The 27,333-nt window shown below is 35.3% G+C and overlaps 1 protein-coding gene across 8 annotated transcripts; it reads right to left on the reverse strand.

Annotated features, from left to right (window-relative positions):
• Nucleotides 1–800: 800 nt before the first annotated feature.
• Nucleotides 801–25,226, reverse strand: LOC125670874 (ras-related protein Rab-23-like). 8 transcript variants are annotated; one of them, XM_048906308.2, is made up of 8 exons: nt 25,151–25,226; nt 15,049–15,463; nt 13,413–13,498; nt 8,571–8,647; nt 5,667–5,746; nt 4,739–4,821; nt 4,324–4,416; nt 801–3,399 (listed from the first exon to the last, which is right to left on the reverse strand). In XM_048906308.2, the coding sequence occupies exons 2-8, from the start codon at nt 15,201–15,203 to the stop codon at nt 3,206–3,208; spliced, it is 768 nt and encodes a 255-aa protein (XP_048762265.1). In that variant the 5' UTR covers nt 15,204–15,463; nt 25,151–25,226; the 3' UTR covers nt 801–3,205. The 8 variants fall into 8 exon arrangements, with proteins under 8 accessions (XP_048762265.1, XP_056019483.1, XP_056019482.1 ...); XM_056163508.1 differs by lacking the exon at nt 25,151–25,226 and adding an exon at nt 24,085–24,165; XM_056163507.1 differs by lacking the exon at nt 25,151–25,226 and adding an exon at nt 18,836–18,991.
• Nucleotides 25,227–27,333: the final 2,107 nt, after the last annotated feature.

Consider the following 27,333-nt stretch of genomic DNA (forward strand, 5'->3'; position numbering starts at 1 on the left):
ATTTTGACTCATTTCTATCTCTCTTGCTAGAGTTTTGCCCCTTTATTCTTTATTTTAAAGTTAATGTTATATGGTGGGTAAATGGTTTGTCTATATATCTCCTCCTCCAGTTTTAAAGTTAGGTCCTTTATTCTTATTTGACAGCATTTGCATTAGTATTGAAGATGTGCATGAAACGGATTTTGTTGTTGAATTTTAGAGAAAATGTACATTGCTGAGAATTATTATAGAGAATATGTCACAGCTTGATGATGGTTGAGACTACCACAAGTAAAGTTCTACAACTCTTGACATTTTTACTATGCTTGCTAGTCAATCTCACAGAAAGCAAACATCTCAATAAAAATACCCTACATACACCTAAGCTTGTGACGGGCTTCCATTTCCAGAACTACATGTATCTCACGATTAATTTACCCATCATTTGTAAAATCTCCCAATTTGAAAACTAATTTGTACCAAGTCCAGTTAAAATGGTCCAGCATTTCTGTAGAAGTTCTAATACAAGTAGAACAGATACCATTCAAATTGCACTTGTCCATGTGTAGTCATAATATTAAAATTCAGTGATCTATGGGAATTTTGATACATTTGGTCTTGAGATGAAATCTTATATGAAGCCTGATGGGACTATTATTTGAAATCACTTCAAAGATCAAGAGTAATCACATGTGGGAATTTTAAATTTTACACAGAGGAACATGTAATTCCACAAATCTTAAGTCTGTTCTAAACCTCAAGATAAATTTTCCCGAAGCAATAATTTGTTCTTTAACTACAAAATAAATACAAACAGGATACTATATTTCCAGTTTTATTTTAATGATGGACATGCTATACATTTGCATGTAATTTTTATTCAGACCACATGTATATATGCGGCCATTGATATTAAAAAAAAAAAATACATATCAATTACTGACAATTTGCTGGTGACTCCATTGATGACAGACCGGTAATCACAATGCTCAGTACAAAAGTCACAATTCGATCATTTTAAATTGATTGATTTGATCATGGGTTTGAAATTTTGTCTGCCTATAATGATACTAAAACAATTCATTGGAACCACAGTATAACCCCTCTATGCAGTTGGTTTTATTTCATTGATTAACATGCAATAAAAAAAAATCCATTCAACAGATTTCACAACAGGTACTGACACACTGTATCAGAAATACTATAGATTAAGTAAAAAAAATATACCCCCGAAAATAAATATATACTACTACAATCAAAATAAATAAATAAATACTTAATCTTCAGATCCTTTAGACAGCTGTATAATAGTGGTTTTATAAGATTAAAAATAAAATGTGCAAAAAGGGACACAATTTGAACACTATCTCCACAATAAAAATGAGACAAAAACCATCTCTTAGATACCAACTATAATTCAACATACATGTACATGTACATTGTATATTAAATCACTACAAGATTTCTTTAGGGTACAACCTGCTCTGCATCAATATGCCCCAATGATCCCAGATATGCATGGTATAAATATAACACTACAATGTTGCCAGAGCTTTGTTTTACTGACAATGGATTGACAAGTTTATTACAAGGAATTCAGACTCCCACAGAAAGGTAACTGGGCATTAACAAGTATTTCATGAAATCTGCACACCCCCAGGTAGAGAACCCTATTGCAGTTTAGAGTTGTGTAAATCTCCACATTCAGGTCATAAATCTTGTTTAAATATGATGCTGTGATAGTTTATCAATTCACCATTGTATTCATCAGACTTGATACATACTTGTACTTCTAAACTGTCAAATACTATACCTTTAAATTTTCAAGGAAAACAGATAATTTGCTATCTTTGATAAAAGCCATCAAATCTATTCAGTACACATGCTACTTCATGCAAATGGTTTTTCTGAAGCTGTTGTAATATAGTTTTCTAATATTGCATTAAAAATTTGTATGGATATTAGTTGGGTGTTTTTCCTCTCAATTCCATGAATCTGTCTTCATTGATCACTGAACAGAATTGATAGCCATTGGTACACACGATCACTTGGATGCCTGTCTACCATCATGGAGGTGAACCAAATTATATTACATGTCTTAAAGCCAAAGTGTTATCTAGCCTACTACATACTGTATCCAAGGAAAATTCTGCCCTTTGTTTTTTAAATACACTGTATTTTCATCTCATTTTATGATCAGAGCCATTATTTACTACTCAATAGTAATGTGTGAAATTACAAATCACCAATTTATGAATTTGAAGGTGAAATAGGTGGACGTTTTCCTGTACACCATATTATCAGTCACATGTTCAGATTTCTTACCCTTCATTAAACTTGAACTCTTGTAAGTATAAAAGGTAGGATAGTTTGTACACAAATAAACTGGGAACATTTTAGATAAAGTTTGCACATTTGAATATGAATATGTCACTCATAAAACCATATTTTTGCTGTGGTTTTAACATTGTACATATAATGGTGACTTAAAAGTACTGGTATTGCATGGCTGATACACAATTATTTAGGTATGATATTTTATGATGTAATATAATGTTGAATGGACTATTCATGTATATGGAACTTCAATTTCAAACAGATAGTAATCCCATACAAAATGTAAACAATTTCAAGCAAAAATTCTATTTAATTACAACCATGGATGTAACCATAATCTATTGAAAAAATTCTCTTTCATAATACTTGTCAATGTATACAATATAAATCTATTCACTATTTCAATTTACACAAGTTATACCAAAAATACTGTACCCCGGTTAAGAAATCACCCAAAGATTGCATTTGTTATCTTAGACTAACTATATGACCTCAAACTGCTACATAAAACATGGCTTCATTGAAAATACGTGACAAGAGAAAAAAAGCAGATACACACATAACAGGACAATAAGCATAACACAGCATACACCATCATAAATGATTGTACGTAAAATCTCTTCAAAATAGAGACATCGCTTTAAAAAAGTTATCTCATCAATTTTGACATCAAAATGCATAAATTGCCATTAAAATGTATTTACACTCTTGGATCAGAAAACCCTTCATTCACTGATCAAAATATCCATTATCTGGAACAATCCAAATATGTATCAGCAGCTAGAAAGTTCATCTGGCAAAGGATCATGGGCTTGGTTCACACATTCACACACACACACAATGAAGTGGAAAACGTACTCTACAGGAAACACTAGAATTGGATGGGAAGCTACAATATAACGCACTTGGTAGCCTGCAGCACGGATTTTTTGCCACGAGTCCTTCGCTTGCTCGGTTCTAGTTTTATAGTGTCTGAATCGTCACGATTTCTGTTTTTCTTTTTCTGCAGTTTACCATTAGCCTTTTCTTTAGTTTTCCCATTGGTGTCTTTTACATGATTGTTCATTTCAGCCTCTAACAGACCTAAGTAACAAAGAAGTGAGGATATACATGTTAATAAGTTCATAACCGACAAGTAAGTGAGGATATACATGTTAATAAGTTCATAACCGACAAGTAAGTGAGGATATACATGTTAATAAATTCATATCCGACAAGTAAGTGAGGATATACATGTTAATAAATTCATATCCGACAAGTAAGTGAGGATATACATGTTAATAAATTCATATCCGACAAGTAAGTGAGGATATACATGTTAATAAGTTCAGATCATAACAGACAAGTAAGGGATTATATACATGTTAATAAATTCATTACCGACAAGTAAGTGAGGATATACATGTTAATAAATTCATATCCGACAAGTAAGTGAGGATATACATGTTAATAAGTTCAGATCATAACAGACAAGTAAGGGATTATATACATGTTAATAAGTTCAGGTATTTTCAAAATAAAACCAGGTATTTTCAAAATAAAACCATGAACTAAAGTAAAATGAGAATAATTGGGCTAGATTTGATATTGTGTTTCATTCATGTTTAACTTTTTATCCCCTCGCAATTCATTGCAAGAGGGGATACAGCAATGGGGCAGTGTGTGTGTAATGCCGAGCTTGTCTTGTTGACACTCTACAGGCCACATTTTTTCGCTTGCTTAATTATCAAGAGAGGAAGAACCCTATTGGATTAGGAGTCCAAAGGTCAAAGTTGCTACAGGACTTCATAAATAAAAAAAAACTTACATCTACTATCCGTCTACATTGCAACGGGATGCCCTGCTTTGCAAAACTCTTATTTCATCGAAACAAAATATCTGATTTGATGAGGGAAAATTATTAGGATATCTCGTTTACAAAAAAAAAAATCATGCATATCTACTTGTTAAACATTTTACAAATAAAATGAAAATTAGCTGTCTTAAAATGTTTGGCTGGGCACTGACCTTGACCTATAGTGATCTTTGGTTGATTATAAGGCTCCTCTTCTACCTCACAGTTAATTTGAAACAAATATTTCTCTGTGAGGTATCTGAACACTGAAAAAAAAAATAACATCACTTACTTGTAAGTCCAATACACAGGCTAAACTTTCAATTAAAACTCCATTTCTAAAAGTGAAGTTTAATTCATTTCTAAAAGAGTTTGTTTGACACATTTGCATTATCTTGTGACTGAGATGAGCTTTGTGAATAATAACATGTCTAAATTATGTTTCCAATACTAAATTAATCATATTAAAATACTTTTGGTATAAAGAAAAAATATTATTAACAGTACAGCAGCACCAGTGACACAATAAAAACAGGGTTCAACTTTAATAGGAACTTCTCAACTACATGTAACATCCATGTATGATACCTTCATCAACATTGAGATTGTCTTTGACAGATGTTCTATAAAATCGAAGGCGTAGTCTGTGGGCAAGGGCCTCCGCTTCTTCCCTGTCAATCAAAACATCCATACTGTTTGTCAATAATCGGATTATTTCTACAAAACCTTTCAAATTCTGTTTACTTGCTTTACAGTACTGTAAATTACTTTTAATTTAAAAGAACTCAATTTTTGCAAATATTTGTGAGGTTACCTTTTGGCAAAGATAAGATTTTTGTAACTAATACACTTTTGCAAATCTCACTATTAAATCCAGTGAGACAAATAAAAATGCAGAAATAATGTCTTGTGAATCATGAGTGATTTATAGTTTACAAAATTCACCTACAAATTCAACTACAGCATCTTCATTTAGATTTGTGTAAATATTAGACAACTTCCAGTTCCTGTACAGTATAATTAGTCAGATTTGTGTAAATTAGACAACTTATGGTTCCACTACATCATTAGTCAGATTTGTGTAAATATTAGACATCATTAGTCAGATTTGTGTATATATTAGACATCATTAGTCAGATTTGTGTAAATATTATACAACTTATGGTTCCACTACAGTATCATTAGTCAGATTTGTATAAATAATAGACATCATTAGTCAGATTTGTGTAAATATTAGACAACTTATGGTTCCACTACAGCATCATTAGTCAGATTTGTGTAAATATTAGACATCATTAGTCAGATTTGTGTAATTATTAGACAACTTATGGTTTCAGTACAGTATCATTAGTCAGATTTGTGTAAATATTAGACATCATTAGTCAGATTTGTGTAAATATTAGACAACTTACGGTTTCAGTACAGTATCATTAGTCAGATTTGTGTAAATATTAGACAACTTACAGTTCCAGTACAGTATCATTAGTCAGATTTGTGTAAATATTGAACAACTTACGGCTCTACTACAGCATCATCAATCAGATCTATCTTGTTCTGGATGATGACCATTCCTATCTCTCCAACTTCATCTTCAACCTACAATAAAAATAAGTTTGACCAATCAATTATCATCTTCAACCTACAATAAAATTAAGTTTGACCAATCAATTATCATCTTCAACCTACAATAAAAATAAGTTTGACCAATCAATTATCAACTTTATTGTCCACCCTGCTGAAAAAAATCAATATATGCACCCAGGGGTGCATAAGCCGAGTTGCATGGGATACATTGTAAAGTCAGGAATGATGTGGCATATCTATAATTGTGAAGAACTAATTTCAGTTTTAAACTTTTCAAGTTACTGTCCAGAAACCATATTTGTCTGAAGTTTTCAATCTATTTTTGGTCACTGTGACCTTGACCTTTGACCTTTTTTCTCCAAAATCAATAGGGGCCTTGCTTTGCTGGTATCCAACAATATAACTAAGTTTCATTTGATTCAAATTAAAAATTTTCAAGTTATTCTCCGGAAACTAGTTTTTTTTTGGAATTTTAAATCTATTTTCGGTCACTGTGACCTTGACCTTTGACCCATTTTCTCCAAAATCAATAGGGGTCTTCCTTACCTGGTACATAACAACAACTTTAAGTATCATTTGATTCGGATTTAAACTTTCTGAGTTATCATCCGAATTTTCATTCTATATTCGGTCACTGTGACCTTGACCTTCGACCTTTTTTCTCCAAAATCAATAAGGGTCTTTCTTACCTAGTACCCAACAATATATCAAAGTTTCATTTGATTCAGATGTAAACTTTCTGAGTTATCATCTGGAAACCAAATTTTTCTGAAATTTTCATTTTATTTTTGGTCACTGTGACCTTGACCTTTGACAATTTTTCTCCAAAATCAATAGGGGTCTTCTTTACCTGGTACCCAACAATATATTTAAAGTTTCATTTGATTAGATTGTAAACTTTTCGATTTATCATCCGGAAACCAATTGTTGACGCCCAACCGCCCGCCCGCATCACCAAACCAATAGCCGAGTTCAACTTCGTTGCAACTCGACTAAAAATTCTGCTTAAAGTGGACATGTACTAAATATGACAATATAATTTTTTTTTTATAGTGATTTTGGACATATCTTTATAAAATATGGATCATATTTGTGAGGGTGGGGGGTTGCACCCCAAGTGCTAGTGTTGGATCTTCCACTGCTGGCATCCTGGGTAGCATCTGTTTATCACAATAGAATGTCTGACTACAACAAGTACAATGTAACACTGAAGTATCAAAACAATTCCGATTATAATTACACTTCTGTGAGCCCCTACAACCAAAGTAGCTCAGTCAGTCAAGTGTTCAAATTGTGAACCTATGTGATGAAAATGACTAAATATATGTAGGTATCAGTGAACATATGTGTATCGTTTGAGTCAGCAGTGAGTTCATCATGTATTTAACACACAATGTCCCTATCCCTGCACAGGGCTCTCTCTATACTGTTGGGACTTGACAATTCTTATTATCATCACCAAAACTTAAATTGTCTGTCAGCAATGCATGAACCATTATTGTCAACAAAGGCCAGGGATTTCTCAAGGTCGTTTTTACTACCTGTAAAAGGTGACTTTCCCCTTTTGAAAAATATGAGTATTTCCCCTTTTACTGGTAAAAGTTTCTCTTCAACTGTAGAAAATTCTTAACTTGCAGAAATTCCCTACATACATTCAGATTCTATATGAATTTTAATACAAATCTTATTCATATATTCTATTTTCATATTCTATTATCATCAAACTCCAACAACATGAACAGTGATCAGTCATTTATACTCTTGTTCTGAGATATTGCACTCCTGAGAAGAGCTGTCCCCTTCAGCCCCCCCCCCCCTTCCACCTTTAGAGTTCACTCCAGCATCCTCTAAAATTGCCCTTCAGTATAAAATGAGTGGTAATTATTTAAAAGCTGGATTAAACCCTGAAGGCAATGCCATTATTTCCAGGTTGATTGAAAACAACTAGAGTTTAAATTTTTCTGAAATACTATTCATTTTCTAGAATTCTAAAACAAGTTCATATAAGAAACTCTCTTATCAAAGGGATAGTCTGCCTTAAGTTTTAAGTCAAATGTCCATTCAAGAATCTTTCACCCATATAGAGGTACATGTATTACCAGCTTTAGGTGAATTAAGTGCCACAAATTGAGACCTAGCTATCAGGGGTGTGATTTTTTCCTCTTTTCGGAGAAATCCTCTGATTGGCTCAATTTTCCAAAAAATGAAACGCTCTGGGTTTGATCTAAAGTGACAGAAAATTATATTTTTCCAGGTAGAGTGAGGTGTTTTCCTTCCTTTATGACCAGTTTTCCTCTGATTTCTGAGGAATTCAGTCATAGCCCTGCCTATGCGAGGTGCATGTACTTGGGGCCACTTAGTAATGAGGTGTCTACCATGAAGTTGAAGTCTCATCAAAACGACCAACAACTATCATGCCTATGGTTAAAAGTTTAGCGAAAGAATGGTGATACCTTTCTTAATGATTTGAATCAATCATGGTCTAAGGTCGAAAGGATTTTAAAAGCAAGAGTATCATTTTAAAGAATAGATTTGAAATTAATATGACTATAAAACTAATTACATGTACTAGATAAAAAAATTTGAAGAAAGATTAAGTTCTGTGAGTTTATAAAGTGTATGGTGAAGAAAATATTTAGTGCAGTTACAAGGACCTCTTAAAAAACCCTGAGGTACCATCAAAGTAAATCTTGAGTGGTAATGACTGGGAAAGTTCATAAAAATCTTGTTGCCTATTGATTCAACTTTTCAGTTCCACACTTTCTAGTTTCACCTATATAAACAGATGCATTTGTTGCATGGCTGAGAAATAAACACATTAATCCAGAGTTGATACCTTTTTCTTCCATGAATCAATGGCTTCGAATGAATCTCTGTCGACTGTGGAAAATGCAAGTACACAAGCTTGAGCACCTGAAAAATAGTAAAAGTGTTTTTCTTTATAAAATACTGGGAAAACATATAAATTGACTAAAGGCATGCTTTCATTAATCAATGTGAAAATCTATACTGTCATATAATTAATGGTGTCTCCAGATATGAATAATATAATATATATGTTTTTATTTCTGTAAGTATTTTTTGTCAATTTCCTGTGTATCCGGGGCAACTGCCAATGTTCTGATCCATTTTCCTTTCCTGTGTTTAATATACAGTAGCTGCTTGATATCAATGATTTCCATTAAATTTGTACCCAAATGAGTGAAATTGGTGCTTGTTATTTTGCAGAAATACCTATATGGAAATGTTATTTAGAAACCAAATAAATGGTCATGGAAATGTTATTTAGAAACCAGATAAATGGTCATGGAAATGTTATTTAGAAACCAAAACAATGGTCATGGAAATGTTATTTAGAAACCAGATAAATGGTCATGGAAATGTTATTTAGAAACCAAATAAATGGTCATGGAAATGTTATTTAGAAACCAGATAAATGGTCATGGAAATGTTATTTAGAAACCAAAAAAAATGGTCCCTCAATGTTTTATTTCCTTCCCAATGCATAACACCTTGTTCTCAGTTCAGTCAAAACTTGTACTCTACACATTGTTTCTACATCCAGAAATAAAAGTCTATTGAGTTACTGGTATTTCACACAAACAAGAATTTCAGTTAAAGTATTCCAAAATTTACATTAATGGTGGTAAATCTGAGACTAATGATAGTTTGATTTGTGGTCTAGTCATAAATTATTGATCTGTAAAGAATGGAAATTGTAAGAGTGCAGCTTAACTCATTTTGTATGACATTAATCTCATTCTCACTACCCATTAACAAACACAACATCGGCAACAAGTTGGGAATCCAGTGCACAATGAACTATACACGATTTGAGATCCGGGAGAATGTAAATATCGGAGATCTTCATCAGACCCTTACCGGCAATTCATTTTCAGGGGTAATGATAAAATAACAACTGTTTGCAAAGTTTCTCCCCAATTTCGGAATTTTAATTTACAGATTAAAATTCCTTTTAATACTTTATCTTGACTTTGCCTGATCATTCTTTTACAGTGTTCATTCAAAATGAATTTAATTTTGAAATTTCCACAGTTAAGTCTCATGCAGACTTCAAAGATCAATATCAAAATGATTTTTTTTTCTGCCATAAGACAGTCTGCTCTATGGTATATTATTAACAGATAACAGGCATTGTCTCCAGCGTGTGAAGGGAATACTGATAAGATAAAACTGATGTTTTGTTTAAACATCAGAATTCAATGAATGGATTACCTCTTGCAGGTTTCGGGATCATGTCTATCTATAATATTGATACAGTATCGAAGGGATATGATCAGATTGTCAAATTTGATATTTTGATACTTGCATAACCAATGAGATTTTCTGATTTGGTATTCAGAATCTTACATAACCAATCGCGTTTGGCGTACAATTTTAGTTGAAGCTATTGTTCTAAACCTCCAGACAGAACATAACAAACCACTCTCTTCAAAATCAATGTGAAAACCTATATTATCTCAAGAGCTTTAAAATCTAACAATTTCCTCAAGACTCTCACTCTCATTATTTCTTGAGTATCAATACATGTATTTTCATTGTGATTTAAAAGGCACAGTAAGTAATTTCTTCGAGGTCATTGTGGCAATTTCAGGCCTTCTTTTATATTTTATACACAGTCAACTTAAATAATGAAATTTCCTGTAATTTTCCTCTCGCAAAATAATTATGTTAAGGGGCACTTTCCCCATTCAGAATCAGACTATGTCAATATGAAGCCATTTTCCATGTAATAAACGCAGAATTCAATCAGTTCCAAGTGATGGGCGTCTGGGACAAGAAAAATGGACCCTTAATGCTTATTGTTATGCTGTTTGTAGTCATAGAACGGAAAGACACTTTACAATAAACACTATAATGAATCCGCACTTTACAGGTACCAAGGCATTACAAATGTGTCAATGGACCCTTTTCTTCTTTTTACTGTCATTCAACCCTCAGGTTGTATCTTAAATGCCTTGCATACAAGACTCAAAGAAAAATAACTGTAAAGGACTCCATGATGGTATTTTGTTGTAGCTATAAAGTTCAATGTGTGTAAGGTACAGAAAAGGCAATACAATGTAATTTATGAAGTTGAGGAATTTAATATTTTGGAATCCTACAGAACAAAGGGTACGGCTGCCTAAACAACTTTTGAACAGCATTTCTATAATGCTTGTGTGCTATTTTGCTAACATAGTGATGGATCCCTTTGCAAAGAAGATGGGTCAACAGATTCTCAGTCCAAATTAATTTCAAACTATTTACATTTTACACATATCAATTCGCTTTGGAGTACACCAGTGTGAAGCTGCAAATTTTAGTAGATATGATAAAAAAAAGTTATAGCAAACCAAATATAAAATGTATGTTCAATGCATAACTCTGGTGAACAACTATAGAAAAAGTTTAACTTTTGTTATGTATGTTACATACTTAAAAAAAATTTCTGAAGGTCCAGCAAAATCTAACAAGACCTACCACATCTAGAGGAGTGCAGAACTCAATGTCCTACAGACTACCACATCTAGAGGAATGCAGAACTCAATGTCAGACTACCACATCTAGAGGAGTGCAGAACTCAATGTCCTACAGACTACCACATCTAGAGGAATGCAGAACTCAATGTCAGACTACCACATCTAGAGGAGTATAGATCTCAATGTCCTACAGACTACCACATCTAGAGGAATGCAGAACTCAATGTCTTACAGACTACCACATCTAGAGGAATACAGAACTCAATGTCCTACAGACTACCACATCTAGAGGAGTGCATAACTCAATGTCCTACAGACTACCACATCTAGAGGAGTGCATAACTCAATGTCCTACAGACTACCACATCTAGAGGAGTGCAGAACTCAATGTCCTACAGACTACCACATCTAGAGGAATACAGAACTCAATGTCCTACAGACTACCACATCTAGAGGAATACAGAACTCAATGTCCTACAGACTACCACATCTAGAGGAATGCAGAACTCAATGTCATACAGACTACCACATCTAGAGGAATGCAGAACTCAATGTCCTACAGACTACCACATCTAGAGGAATGAGAACTCAATGTCAGACTACCACATCTAGAGGAATACAGAACTCAATGTCCTACAGACTACCACATCTAGAGGAATGCAGAACTCAATGTCAGACTACCACATCTAGAGGAATACAGAACTCAATGTCATGTACACCTCATTCTGAGTTTTAAAATTTCCCTGCATCTGTCTTGAAATGTCAACATCTCTAACTTCCTGCTCCTTTAAGATTTCATGCAGCCCATGTGCATCACAACTTAGGCCAACATTAAACATCTGAGAGAAGCTGGTAGCAGATGCTTCATCACATGTTAACCTCCAGAGAAGTGATCAAATTTGTGACATATCCCACCCATGCAAGCCTCTTTGAAAGATGTATATTCAGATGGCATACTTGATTCTTATGATCGGCGCACTCGGGTAAACCGGCGATTAGTATTGGGAATCGGTTGAAAATTTAAATGATAATCGATTAATCAGATTAATCGGAGAAGCATTTTGATGTGATTATCGAATATAATCGGTTTCTCAATATCATATACATTTTAATATTAGAAGCAAATAAATCAACTTTCTTATTGAAATTAAAATGTATATATTTGTTAATATATTTATCTGAATAAGATAAGAAATTGTTTGTTTACTACAATTTATTAAGTGTTACAGTAACACATCAAAGAACAAGATGTGTTTGTGAAACACAAATGCCCCCAGTAATGGCCAATTCCGAAGATGGGCAAGGTCACAAGGACAAATATCTTGGTACCAGTAGAAAGATCTTGTCACAAGAAATGCTCTTTAGACTTGTATTTGTATTTTTTGGGATAATATATGTAAGTGTAATAACAAAACAAATAGAAATAAAAACAAAGATTCCTAAAATAGCAAACAAATAATTCAGACTTCCTGTCAGCAACTAGACTAGATTCCTTGTCTGAAACTTTCATCATACATTTAACACCTTGTGCTTTGCTTTGTTTTTGGTAAGATTTCCTGCATAGTTTGCTGTGTCAAGATTATGTTTCATGGTGCACCATCTCTTAGTTTGTTTTTTTTACCCCAAAGTATTTCTAAACTATGGATTTTTGTTTACTACATGATCAAAGAGAAATTGAAAAATCTCCAGAATACACACGTTAACACATTTTGAAAACAATCAATTATTGAAAAAAATAATCGATTATCGCTAAGAATAAAATAATTGATCAATTTTCGATTATAATCGATCACGGTTATAACACTACCAGCAATGACTGGCGATACACTTGATTGTGAGCTGGAATTGCCCATGCATCCTGCCAGGTGGGCCAACTGAATATGAAAAATTTGATAGGCGCAGGCGGCTTCAAGATGGCGATCTTGGAGACAGTAGTATCAAGAGTGGCTTATTCTAAGACAAAATGTTTTTAATCCAGGTACACTGGTGAAATAAATGTGATTTGTAAATGTGTTGGTCTTTTGTTTATACGATAGAAAGTCAACACTTTCATTACTGTAGCTGGGTCACTTGATTCTTAGTGTGTAGCCAGGTATACCCGGCTCAGTTAGATTCGACCGGATTTTATCAGAATCAAGCATGCTAAGGAACTTGCCATAAAATACAAGAATATATTGAAGTCTGTATGTAGTTACCTCTGTAGTATGCTTTCGTAATGGCATCAAACTCTTCTTGTCCTGCTGTGTCCCATAACATCAAACGAACCTCTTCTCCATTTACCCTGTTAAAGAAGGTACAGATATATTTCAACTTCTCTGGTGAAATACTATTTGTTTATTTTGTTTATTTGTTCATACACCATCAGTGTTGAGAATCAACTGGAAAACAATAATTAACTAATCGGAATAATTGAAGAGGCATACAGAATCAATCATAATGAGAATATCAAGATAAATTTTGGTTTGATTTTTTCAAAAAGTGACAAGTCATGTGAGAAATGGATTTTCTTCTGCAATTGATGCTGTTTTATTTAAAGAACTCCTTGTGTGATCAGCTAAAGATCCTGATTTTCCATGCTTTCATGTTACATTCTAGAGAATCTTCTTTTTATTCTAATTGCCCGGGCAAAACAATTTTCAGATTCTGTCCATTAAAAGTACATTGTTTCCAAAGATCAATTATGAAAAATGATAATAAATAAATCTCTGAATAAAAAAATAATAAGTTTTCTATTAAGTTTTCTATTATTAGCTATGAATGTAACATTACAATGTACCTTGATAAAAAAAAAATTTAAAAAGGGAAAAGGGTGAATTAGCCAGATGTTTGTTCAATTCAAACTGCTTGCACGCATGGTGGTTTTACATTTGATCAAAAACCAGTTTTGAAAGCATCTCTTGTTTACTTCAAATCACTGCAACTTCGACTGTGCCCTAAATTTTGATTTCTCTTAAAACTTTTGCATAATATTTTCAAAATTGACAGCAATATCATCTGCACAATGATACTGCATTTTAAGGTCTTCAATCACTTTGCAAAATTGCAGCTAATGTCATTCATCAACAGTCATATTTTCTGAAAACAGAGACAGAATTTTATATATACATATTGTGTATATCATGCATCATCATGTGGTATGGCACTGAGGGGGCTGTTCTGTTAAAACCTGCCTAACTTTCATTAGACATGTGACCTATCCATCATGGATGAAATAAAATATTCTGAAATACACTTACAGACTTTTCAAATTACCATAATTACCTAGATTGAAATGTATTATGTGCATTAGGATAATATCCACTTAACAGAGAGAGGGGGGTACAATTCAAACAGAATCTGACAAGCATGCCGGGGCATATATGTAATGGAGAGAATTTTTTTAAATTCCTCATTAAACAGGTTTACCATTTTTAACATAATAAACAAGATATATGCATGTTTCACAAAATTATATGAGCTTAAAGCAAAACTTTAATTTAAACAGGACATTGATTCAGAAGCATATACATGCATGCGTGCAAATGAAATTATTTGGCTTGAATACAATATACATGTATACTATATAAGCTCCACTTCATCAATATTTACATAAGTTCCATCCAAGTTGCACGACCTTGACCCCGGGAGATAAAGACACTTTCCCTATATGGTTTTAGCATTCTTGAAATTTCCTTTATTTTCAGTAACTATATCTCTGGATTACAAAGCCAATGCTTTTTAGCTGAGAGTAGGCTGAAGAGCTTTAGACTTTTGTAATCCTGAGGGATTTTGGATTTTAGGCTATATACACACCACTACACAGTAGAAACTATCTGATGATTCATCACTTACTCGATCTGTCTCTCCAGAAAGTCCACCCCTATTGTCTTCTTATAGTCCTTGGTGAAGATCCCCTTGCAGTACCTCTGGATCATGCTGGACTTTCCAACTGCTCCATTGCCAACCACTACCACTTTAATGGCTGTCTCAATTTCCTCTTCCCTCATTATTTTTGCATCATGCACAGTGAATAAAACAACACATTCACAGCATGTAATTTCCAATTAAAAACACAGGAACCTGTTTTTTTCTTACATTGCACCTTGGGATTTTTCAAAACAAAAAAAAATTCTCCTGTCACCTTACATAATTCTTTACTCTTATGTCTCATCTATGGCCATCATATTTCGAGAATTCGTTGAAGTATTTACTCTGCGGAGAAGAATCGTTGAGGGGCCTGTTCATTAGTTTTCATACCCACATGGTCCTGTAAGCATAAAATGCAAACTTAATGGATTTAAAGATTAATTCACAATGGTGGAGAATATAGGAAGTTGTAAATAGCATCAAAAGCACTACAACAAAGCCATCTGGTTCAATCAAACAGCTTTAAAATGGCTAAACGTGGCATGTTTTTATTCCATTCTTTACCAGGAACAGTAGGTGATAAATCATTCTTATTAAAAATCAAACATTTGTAGTACACTGATCAAACACTTATTTTAATTCAATCAAGTACCCTCGCATAACAAAAAGCTGTGAAAACACCTACGAAAAAGATTATATATATATATATATACTAGCTACATAATCATGATAAATGTACATTAAAAAAAAATCTGCAATTCTCATGGTCATAAACAAACAGTACCTTTGTCAATTGTTTAACCTCTCCATGTAAATTCCAATCACTTCTGTATATAATGATAAGGTTGATTGAAGCTTAAGCGTTTGAATCTTTTTGTGATAAATAACTTACAAGTGCTGGCCTGTTGTGAAAAAAATTTTAATCAAGGGAATAAAAACAGGCCATAATAGAATCTTAAGGAGCATCAATAGGATTAGAATTACCTAATTATAAACAAGTTTACTCACACTGAACAACACACAGGTCAAGACAATGGGGGTGGTCATATTACTTAATGACATGGGTGTCAGATAAAGAGAAAAATTAATTCAGCAGAAGTCTTATTCATGGTAGGAGATCCTTTACAAATTTTGATAAACCACAACTTGTAATAACAAAGGATTCATGCATTAAAGCATAAAAAATATACGCAAAATGCCTTCACTTCAAAGGATTATTACTTCATTATAAAATTTACGTGTAATGAGCCCACCCTTTGAATAAGACTTACCTAATAGAATTTGACCACTGTGAATCCACATTTCCTTTTAATCCTCTTAATGAATTAAAAATAATTATGCAATGTTAAAGAACTTTTGTACCATAATTATGGTAGGAGGAAGAAATATTTCTTAGATTTCTCCTATCTCCAACTATTGGGTGCATGTTTCAATAAATCATGCCATGGATGTTCACCATACAGACTGTGCTAACATCACTTTCCCCTGGTGAAAATTATATATGCTTGATCAGTGAAATCATGCATAACACAAATAAGAATCTACACAAAAACAGACATAAATGGGGTCATAAAATAACCAAGCCCTATGATGGACATAAAGACCCCTGTCTGCAGTCAGAAATTCATATTGTTCTCGCTGAGCTGTCCATCTTCCATTTGGTTGCCTATGTGAATACAGTAATGGTTCAATGTCTGACACCTAATAAATTACTCTGGGATATTCCTATGATCAAGTTAATGGCTTACATTAGTATACATTTACAGAAGTTACAAAGTTAATAAATCATTACAAGAGAAATACATTTTCATTGTTAACGCTCGACCTTCTATAAAGTCTTCATCTTTTAACCTTAGATATTCCGCAAATAAAAATACTGATTTTAAAGCTCCTAATCACTTTTGAATCTCATTCAACATGTTCTGATTATGAACATGATGAAGAGTTAATTCACACCTACTCCTCTGAACATTTACAAAACTGGTCCAAAGTATTAAAACTTCATTTACACAAATTATTAATGTATGAGAGAAAAAGGCATCTTCCCGTTTGACATACTTGATGTGTGGACAAAAAAACTGCAGATCACATTATCTATAAAGTTTTAATCACCAAACGTCACAGATTTACCGTCACACAAACACTTGATAGATTAGGATCAGCTCTTTGTCCTTTTTTCTCCTTGCACAACCAAGAAATGTGGAACCAACTCATAATAATTCGAGCCTTTTAAAGAATGGAAAATGAATAAACTGGCTTTATAAGGTTTAAAAATCAGACACCAGGCATGGACTTATACCATCCATCATCTCTAAGTTCAAATTGATCAGCTGCCAATTAATGAAATTCAGGTCTATTTTTAGCAGTAAGCTGAAAACCTCATACCTAACTCCTACCTATACCCATGCATCATAGTATAACATGTACAAGAGAAACCAAACTGCAATGATCTTTTTGAAGCCCCCGTAAATGACACTAGTGTTTTGAAATATTTTGAAAAACCAGACTTTGAGTCATCAAACGAAATTATATTGCTTAATGAACAGCTTTATCATCACAACAGGAACCCGTCTACCTAGACCCTTTGACATAACCCATTTTTCATTAGCATTCAGATACTTTTTCATTTACAAATTACATGATCCTGCATGGAATTTCAGATACTGTAGAATCATTTAAATTCGTGGGGACCAATTTTCGTGGATTGCTGAATTTTTACGGGTTCATGGGGACGTAATTTCGTGGATTTATATATTTGTAAGATTCTTGAATACTAGTTGTCTTTATTCGTTGAGGATGTAAATTCGTGGGTGAGGGGTACCCACGAATTCCACGAAAATTGAGCCACCATGAATTCTAATGATTCCATAGTAGTATGCTCTCTACAGAGGTGAAGATTAGTTCAGTGCCTGATGATATCAAGCCTTCAACAAGAGAAAATGTGGATGGGTATACTCTAAGGCGTACATATTCTTAACGAAAAAGACAATATATTTACAAATTGCGTGACAATAAGTTCTTTGAATTTAGATTAAAATTATACATTTCATTGCTTAAAGACATTAAAAATGCTAGAAAACTATTAAAATTTATGTTTTTATAAGTAAAATGAATACAATTTACCATATGGAATGTAATTTATTTCCATGATTTCTCAATGAAGTCCAAAACAGTGGGAGAAATTTGTATAGAGTTATATATAGGGAGGGGTAACATATTTCAACTTTTGAACATCATAGAAAATTTACAAATCCCTTATTTTTTAAAGGAAGTTTATATTTGACATACATGTGTACTTATTACAACCAAACTAAGCCATGATATATATATCAACTCATGCATCTATTGGTATCAAGTGTCCTCAACTCTCTAAAATCTAATTTGTCATGTAAAACTTGTATCTGAATAATGTTTACCTAGATATGATACTAACACAGTCGATAAATACTTTCCCAATCCAAGAACACTTAAAGTCATAAATTTAATTTTGAGTGGAACAGACCCTGTAACAGATAGCGAAATCCACATCTCATTAACCGTCACTTCCCTCGGAGCCTCCTCTGTGTACACACATCCCTTGGAGCAGTACCATTACGTAGTCGCTACAAGAAATTTGTCAACAAATCTCCACAGGTTACAAAAGTAAAATGAACTCCGGGCCTGATAAACAATGATAATGCTGCCTCGATTCACCCAATAATACACTTATCTTGTTTACTTTTCCCATGAACTGACACAGAAAATTTAATTACTAACAATTACTCTAACATACCGTTAATTTGCAATTCAAGGTCCTTATTCGGTTTAAGGACTGCAATAACTGTTGTATATGGTGTATATTCTTGATCAATTTCAGAACCACACTGAAACCAAGACTTAAACATGTCTTAAACATCCATTGACTGCATGGTTCACATACAACATTACACTGTAAATATTCCACATAAATCTAAATGCACTGGGATGTACAATATTAAGTGGTATCAATTTTATGGGAAAGCATGTCATTTTTAAAAACCTAACATATAAAAAGTGCCAAGAATTTACTTTGTTAATTCAGTTTAATGAGAAGTCGTCTGCTCAATATATAAAGACTAATGTTTCTAATATATTTACGATTTAAATTATAATTCAAATTTTAAAAGTATAAACAGTTGTCATAGTTTGGAAGGAATTGGGTAACTTTGAGTTTCTGTAAATTAGTTTCCATACTCTAATGCACAATTAATAACTGAGTCAGAGACCTGAGTATACATACTGTAAATTTGAATAAAAACAAAACTTGTTTCAATCTGGACTGCAAACAGCCCAGTAGGATATTTTTGTTTTATTTTGGTTTTGTTTAAATGTCTTGAAAATTTGCATCATGCATGTAAACCCCTATTCAAACTGATTCCTCAGGCATTCAACCATGCCCTTTGATATTGATCTGTTCAGAATAGTTCAATATCAGCCCTACAAAACAATTTCATTTAACAGCTGGGTTACATTGAAAAATACATGTATGATGATCAGCATAGCCTTACAATATTTAGACTTTTCTGCTTTATATGTTGTAGTAATGTGTCAGAAGTCTTGTTTAGCATGCTTTAATGACACATTTTTCAATACACATATTAATACAGTCATTATTGAATATATTGTATGTATTTCAGCAAGAGACACAATGGAAGGATGAAGAAATGAAAATGAACATAAAAGGAAGGGGAAAAAAAAGGATTATTGATTTAATGAATCTAGGTTCCTAAATTAATAATTATATTAAGCTTTATTAGAATTAATGGCCGCTAAAATGTTTAACTATAAAATATCCACAAAAGTTATGGAACACTGCCAGAACAGTAATATTAGTAAATGTATTAATCGAAAACCGGCAACAAGAAGTCACTCACCAAAGATCTGTAGCATTAGGATATTACAGTCAAGCAACAATTTCCGTGCACTTAACTTGACCTTTCTTTAATATGACTATTGGAGGATAATATCATTTCAAATCCCCAAAACTCCTACTACCATTTAATATGAAAAGTTGAAGACAATGCAGAACTCCTTATGTCAATTCACCATTCAAACAATGCCTTGTTGTAGGTTACTGAAAAAAAATGCTGAACAAATGCGTCTTTGACAGCTCTGTAAATCCAATAAATATGGTGGTTGTTAAAATGACAAACCAAAATCAATGAAAAAACAAAGACTGTATTGAAAGGTACTGCAATGCAAGTGGAAAATGTTATTACAACTAATTTTCACATCTTTCTGTTTTACAGGGGGGCCTACTGCCTAACCAGCAGAAAATCTATCTGCAAATGACTGAGTCATGCTCTGAACTCTGACAGAATCATAAAACATGCCTGGACTTTATACAGGAAAGAATACCCTAAAATATGTGAAAATTCAAGAGAAATCCATGAAATTTCAAATGCATATTCATATATATTTCAAACTTATCTTATGTGATAAAGCCAAATGAATAATATAGACCATAAATTCTATGCCATTTCTTGTAATTTGACTTCAGAAATGATGTAGTATTAGATACATTATTCCAATGCCATTATTTTAAGTGCCCATGATTTATTTCAAAAACATAGAGCAATTTCAAGAACAAGGTTAATATTTCTACATTTCTTTCAATGACATATCTTTGAAAGCTACACACACGTATATATGTAGTAATGATACGAATCTTGTTTATCAAGTTGCTCTATATTTGTGGAAAGGAAAATGGTGTGAAAATGTGTCCATATTGTCATTCTGATACCACAGACTTGACACCAGAACTTATGTTTTTGCAAAATATGAAAATCAGACAAATTTTTGCTATATATGTACAATTTTAAATCTGTCTGTGTAAATCAAAAAATGGCAGATGACAAAAATGATGAAAACAGGTGCCCTGTTGATTGATGATAAAACAACAAGTAATGCTAAGTCATTTTTGAGGTAATAAAGCACTCTGCTTTGCCAACAGATATTTTTGAATTAAAGTGATTTCCTACACACAAAGAACACCGGAAAACACTTATAAACAGATATATTAACAAATACACAGAACAACTTACAAAGGGTAAACAAATATAACGACTATAGTGCTGCACAATAAAATCCCCGTCTGCTTGCCTAGAGTTCGCGGGTAAGAGAGAGAGAAAAATCACGTGCAGGCTCAGAGGACTCCGAGCCCGACCAGAAATACTAAAAATCCACCCCCCAATTTCACTACACTCCCCCCTGTTTTGAGGAGGAATGTCCCACTTCCGATAAATTAAACCTGCAGCTACAATCTACAAATAAATGAATGAATTACACCTATGATTTACAGTATGATAAACTTTACTCTATAAAATCATAGCAATTTAGCAATCCAAAAAGTTCACAACACAGAAAGTCACAGTCAGACAACGCATCACAGAAAAATCCAGTAACAGGAAAGTCACATCACAGAGTCACGTACGGTCACAACTTTCCACATGAAAACGTCACAGGACAGGTATCATCTTGGACATCGGACACGGCACATCACACCAGAGGACATCACATCTTCCAGGTCAGCAGATCCAGAAACACCACAAGAAAATGCCCCTGCCCAAGAACGGCTGGGTTACGGAAGCCTAATCTACCCTTCCCCACATTTCGGGGTACTGTGTGCATGGAGGAGTTCACACCCCTCACAAAACTCATTAACTTTCTTTCGTACCCCCTTGCGATGACCAAACCTGGGTTGTCCCTGGTTCACTGGTAGTTGAACCTGGGATGCATAGCCATCATCCCACGACCAATGGATACTCGTGAAGCCACAAGCAACAAACCCATCCCGTTCATTGCTTAGACGTTTATCAGGAGGAAGTCTCTCAGTCAGAGAAGGAACACTGCTATCCCACCAGGCTGAACGGGACAGAGCCACAAACCCCGCATTTGCGGGGTCATCTCCACGAGACGCAGACACAACACACCCTTCATCAGACCAACACACAATGGTACATTTATCAGGTGCCTTGGGGACAGACGCCCCTGGGAACTGATAGGCCACTGCTTTAATCATGGCTGGGGCATTGGTAATGATTAGACTGTGCCACTCAGCAACAGTCTCTAACACTACAACTGAGGCCTGCATGCTTTCACTATTGCATGGAATACCAACACAGCCCTCATCACAAACCTCCGCGCATGCATCGATTCCAACCTGGAATAATCCAGACTCACTAATATGACACTCAACTGCATCCTCGCTCCCAGACTCGTCCTCTGCATCCGAGTACTGGCCATCAACTGAATGCAAAACCAGAGCCCGTGCCACATCAATTTCCCGACGTCCAGCACTACTGGTCCAACCACTCAAACTCAGCTGATCATGAGCTGAGAGAGATGATATACCAATCACACCAGACCGTGCCTCAACCAGACACCCCGACTCGACTGTGGAAGGATCATCATCCACATCGCAGAACACATCAACAGCCATGTCAACATCAAAACCCAGAGAACACCCAGAGCTACCCTGAGAAGTCATATCACTATGGCAACCAACACTATCCCCGGTGTTCTCCAGCCCACCACCCTGGTGACTAACACCTGCCTCAGTGTCCTCCGGCCAACCACATAACTTCTCATCTGCGCCTGGCAGCACTTCCGTCTTCGCCGACCCTGTGTCCCTGACCCCTACTTCACTCCGGGCCCTCTGAACAACCACACCCGTCGACAACAAAACACTACTGCCCACCACAGACTCACAACTACTCGGTTTCACTGGCATCCTGACCTCATGACATACACTGTCGACCAACGACCCTGCTGCACTGGAGCTACCTAATAAGGGTTTACGGAGCACTTGCCCCGACCTATTGTGAGCCCCGGTCTCTGGAGACCGACCAACTAACACGCACTGACTAGACAACTTGGGACCATCCCTACTAGCAGCCTTACAGTCTTCTGTACTGACATACCTAACAAGTGGAGATCTCGACCTTGACCTGCTATGTCTAATCCCACGTCTGACTGGCGAGAGACCGAAACGCATCCTCCTATCTGCATTGCCCATAGGCCTCACAGGCACCTCACTCGTCTGCAATTTCAACTGTGATGCACCAACACCTGACTGACCCTGCGAGATGCACTGGTGACATGGGGGCCCTGGGGAACTCTCGTTTGCATAGATGGGCAAATGATGGGAAGACTGAGGTTGGTCATGACTACCACCACTACTAGTACGGCTAATGTAATAGGTGTTTTCCAAAGATACCAACCCATTACTGCTGAGGACTCTATGGCATGGCTCACCCACCAAGCTGGGGCAACCAACTTGCTCATCCAATATAACTGGCAGAGTTGGTTCAGGGTACCCCCCTACTTGACCTACGGACAAGGTATCCCAACCTGGATTTAAAGATGAAACCCACAAATCACCCCTGGGAAAGAGTTACCTATATTCCCTGGACACCCCGCTAACTGCTGAGCCACTACTATGGAACTGTCGCCACCCCTACGGTTTCTCCTGGACATTACCTGACTGATCATGTTACTAACATTGTTAGTCAACTGTGCAATCTGATTCTCAAAAACCTCTTTCATGGCCCCTAATTGGGTCTCTATCATCAGAAGCCGACCTTCCAGCGCCTGTGACAGATTAACTGACCCAGTCCCATGTCCCTGGCCTGAAGCTACGACAGAACCCATTCTATCTAGCTGGTAATTTTGGTCCGTTTCCAGTCCCCCACGTGGCCCCGCATTCCATCCTTGAGTGCCCGTCACGCCCCGCGTAACATCACCCCCCGGAATACCCCTGCCACCCAGCGACCCCGCATCCCCTACTTGGGTACCCGCCAAGCTTCCCTGCCCAACTCTCTTACCCCCTGGGATGCCCCCGTCACCTATCCATCTCGGACTAACCTGACCAGAATACCAGGCCATCAGAATTACTGCCTAGCCACAAATCAGAATATACAAGACAAGGCACAATAATTACATTTAACCATGTAAACTAACAAAATCAACTATGAAATTCTAACATTTCAAAATGGCTCCCACCTGTGACCACACGGCCCCCGCTATGATCCGCGGCGCAGGTGGGCAAAATATCCTACAGGCGACGCCAATAAAGTGATTTCCTACACACAAAGAACACCGGAAAACACTTATAAACAGATATATTAACAAATACACAGAACAACTTACAAAGGGTAAACAAATATAACGACTATAGTGCTGCACAATAAAATCCCCGTCTGCTTGCCTAGAGTTCGCGGGTAAGAGAGAGAGAAAAATCACGTGCAGGCTCAGAGGACTCCGAGCCCGACCAGAAATACTAAAAATCCACCCCCCAATTTCACTACAGAATCATTAAATTCAAAACATTCCATATGAAACATGATAAACTCTAATGAACCCTTATTTGCAATTTCTATTCAGTCCTTACTGCTTCTATAACAGCATCAATTAACAGGGAACACGGTGATTCAATGAAAAAAGTTTCAGAAAATATCATTCACTACAGTTAATAAAATGTATTTTGAAAAAATATTTCACCAGCTTTTAATAATTAAAAAATATCTAAGACACATTATGGCAAATGTATCATGATGATACATCATGTTTGTACAAAGAAACAGGATAGTACATGATGAGAATTAACCACTGTGTGTGGCAAATATATGCCTACACAAGTCTAATGTTACTGGGCAAGATTTTGAGGAAATAACTTAAACTTACCCGAATAATAAATGTCAGTAGATCTAATTATATATTAGGTCAGCTTATATTATTATAAAAATAAAGTTAGTAAAGGCTAACAACAGCGTACATATCAGAATATTGTATTATAAATCATGTACACATGGTCACTCAAAAAGTTTACAGAATAAAAATACTTTAACATAATACTGCATCTGAGTAATATTAATCGCTTAAACAATGTTCAACGTTGTGGTGCACGGCGCACTTCCACGGTTTTCAACGTGTCGGAGATTTTTCTAGATGATATAACACATCTTAGTTTGATGTTATAACGCCATGAAATTCTTCAATTACCATAACACTTATAAAAACCGTTATATATCCCATATAATTATGAAATAATAAGGCAGTTTTCTTTTACCTTTCTGAAAATCTGTTCCCACCGAAGCTATTTACTGCGAGACTGACATTGATAACAAGGTGTGGGTAAACTTAGGTTATCTGGGTAAACCTGGAATTATTTCGTGTTTTAAGGTAGCTTCATCCTCGTGTGACTTACCAATATTAATGGTTGAAAGTGGAAGAACCATATCAATTTCTACTCAATATAGTTTGATTTAATTAATAACCAAAGAAAATATGTATGTTGTCCGGCAGACAAAAAACAGAAGTAGGCCTATAGGTCAACATAAGAAAAATCCACATTTTCTTTAAACGGAATGATAAGAATAGATAAAAACTTATTAAATTGATTTTTTTAAAATATCAACAGTTTAAAAAAAAACACACCTGCTAATCTAATATATACGGTGTGACCCGGCGTTGGACCGAGCGAAGTATGGCGTGTCCCAAGTAATAAAGTACGATAAATTATAATTCATTTTAAACATATATTTTATTTATGAAATTCCCCTTGCGCTAAACGCTCAGTAACATGAAAGGGGGCATATGAGGCATTATGGGATAGCGAATTCTTAGGCCGCGTATACTGTGTGACGTCACTGTAGAATGACGAAAAAACATACCGTCAAACGTAAGCAGTTCAAACCAAGAACGCAAACATCAAGTTCATTACTTTACACTATAATTTGAACACAGTCTTCTTACTTTTTAATGATCTTTTGATCATTTTACGTTTAAAATAAAATCCATACTTTTATATTTTCAAGTTTTAACTGCGACCTACTGATCTTTAGTGTTATTTGCCCGCGTGATAAATCGCGGACTCACAATATACAAATCTGTATATTGTACTCAATCGGAACTCCTCGAATGTCTCGTGCACTCGACATAGTTTTCGGCAATCGGAACTTCTCGAATGTCTCGCACACTCGACATCAATCGTAACTACTCGGCTATTTCCGTAACCGTAAATGAACCTCGTATGTGGATCGACGCCATCAGAGTTGGTTGCTACGTATACATAAACGTAACTTTGACGTCACAGTCGTACGTTACACTATGAAACGTGAACTTTCAAATGCATCTAAAATATTATACACATCTAAGGTATTGCACCACTATCAATTTCCACTTATATGTTTATGTATTAGAGTGAATAAGACGTTAATGATACCAAAACTGAATCTGTGGTGCAAATATAAATAACATATTATTCAGGGATTCGGTTCTGGCCTTTTAACACTCATCCACGGGCGCGCTTCCGGCGAAGAAATGCATCGATTTGATGCAATTCTAGCGCCGATCCACGTCCGAGTTTTCTTACCGGTTACGGAAAAGGACGAGCGGGTGATCCGATTTACTCGACATAGATCTCGGATGTAATACGATGGCATCCATGAGTGAATTTGATGCATTGTCAACTATGACGTCACAGCCTACTGCACTACGTTACGTACGTCATAACTAGCAATGCATTAAATTCACTCATGGATGCCATCGTATTACATCCAAGATCTATGTCGAGTGCGCGAGACATTCGAGGAGTTCCGATTGAGTTCTCGGATGTAATACAATGGCATCCACGAGTGAATTTGATGCATTGCTATCTATGACGTAGTGCAGTAAGCTGTGATGTCATAGTTGACAATGCATCAAATTCATTCATGGATGCCATCGTATTACATCCGAGATCTATGTCGAGTGCGCGAGACATGATTCGAGGAGTTCCGATTGATATTGTACTGCGTCACCTGAGAGGTCTATATCAATCGTAACTACTCCGCTATTTCCGTAACCGCAAATGAGCATGAACATTACGGAAAAGGACGGACACGTAATCCGATTGGGTAAATATATCGTATATTTTGAATCTCACTGTATATTTTTATTTAAAGAAACTCATGAACTCGTTCATCGTTGTTTTTTCTATTTGATGAGAGGAATTGCTTACAGAGACCCCAAAGTCAAGGCCTTGATCATGTTCTGCAGAGTTTTCACAAAAGAGGATATATCCAAGACTTCGACAGTGACATCTAGTCGTTTTCCAGAGATGGTTGCCATCCACATCGACACTAAGGGGGTAGCTAGACTATTTAAGAACCCACACAAGAATGAAGGACTGATTCCATTTTCCAAATACTCCAGAGGAAAGTAGCTGTTGACATCATACCATCATTAGGGATGATCTTCGAACACTTATCT

This window comes from Ostrea edulis, chromosome 4 (genome assembly GCF_947568905.1).
Source record: "Ostrea edulis chromosome 4, xbOstEdul1.1, whole genome shotgun sequence".
In the NCBI taxonomy this organism is placed as follows: Eukaryota; Metazoa; Mollusca; class Bivalvia; order Ostreida; family Ostreidae; genus Ostrea; species Ostrea edulis.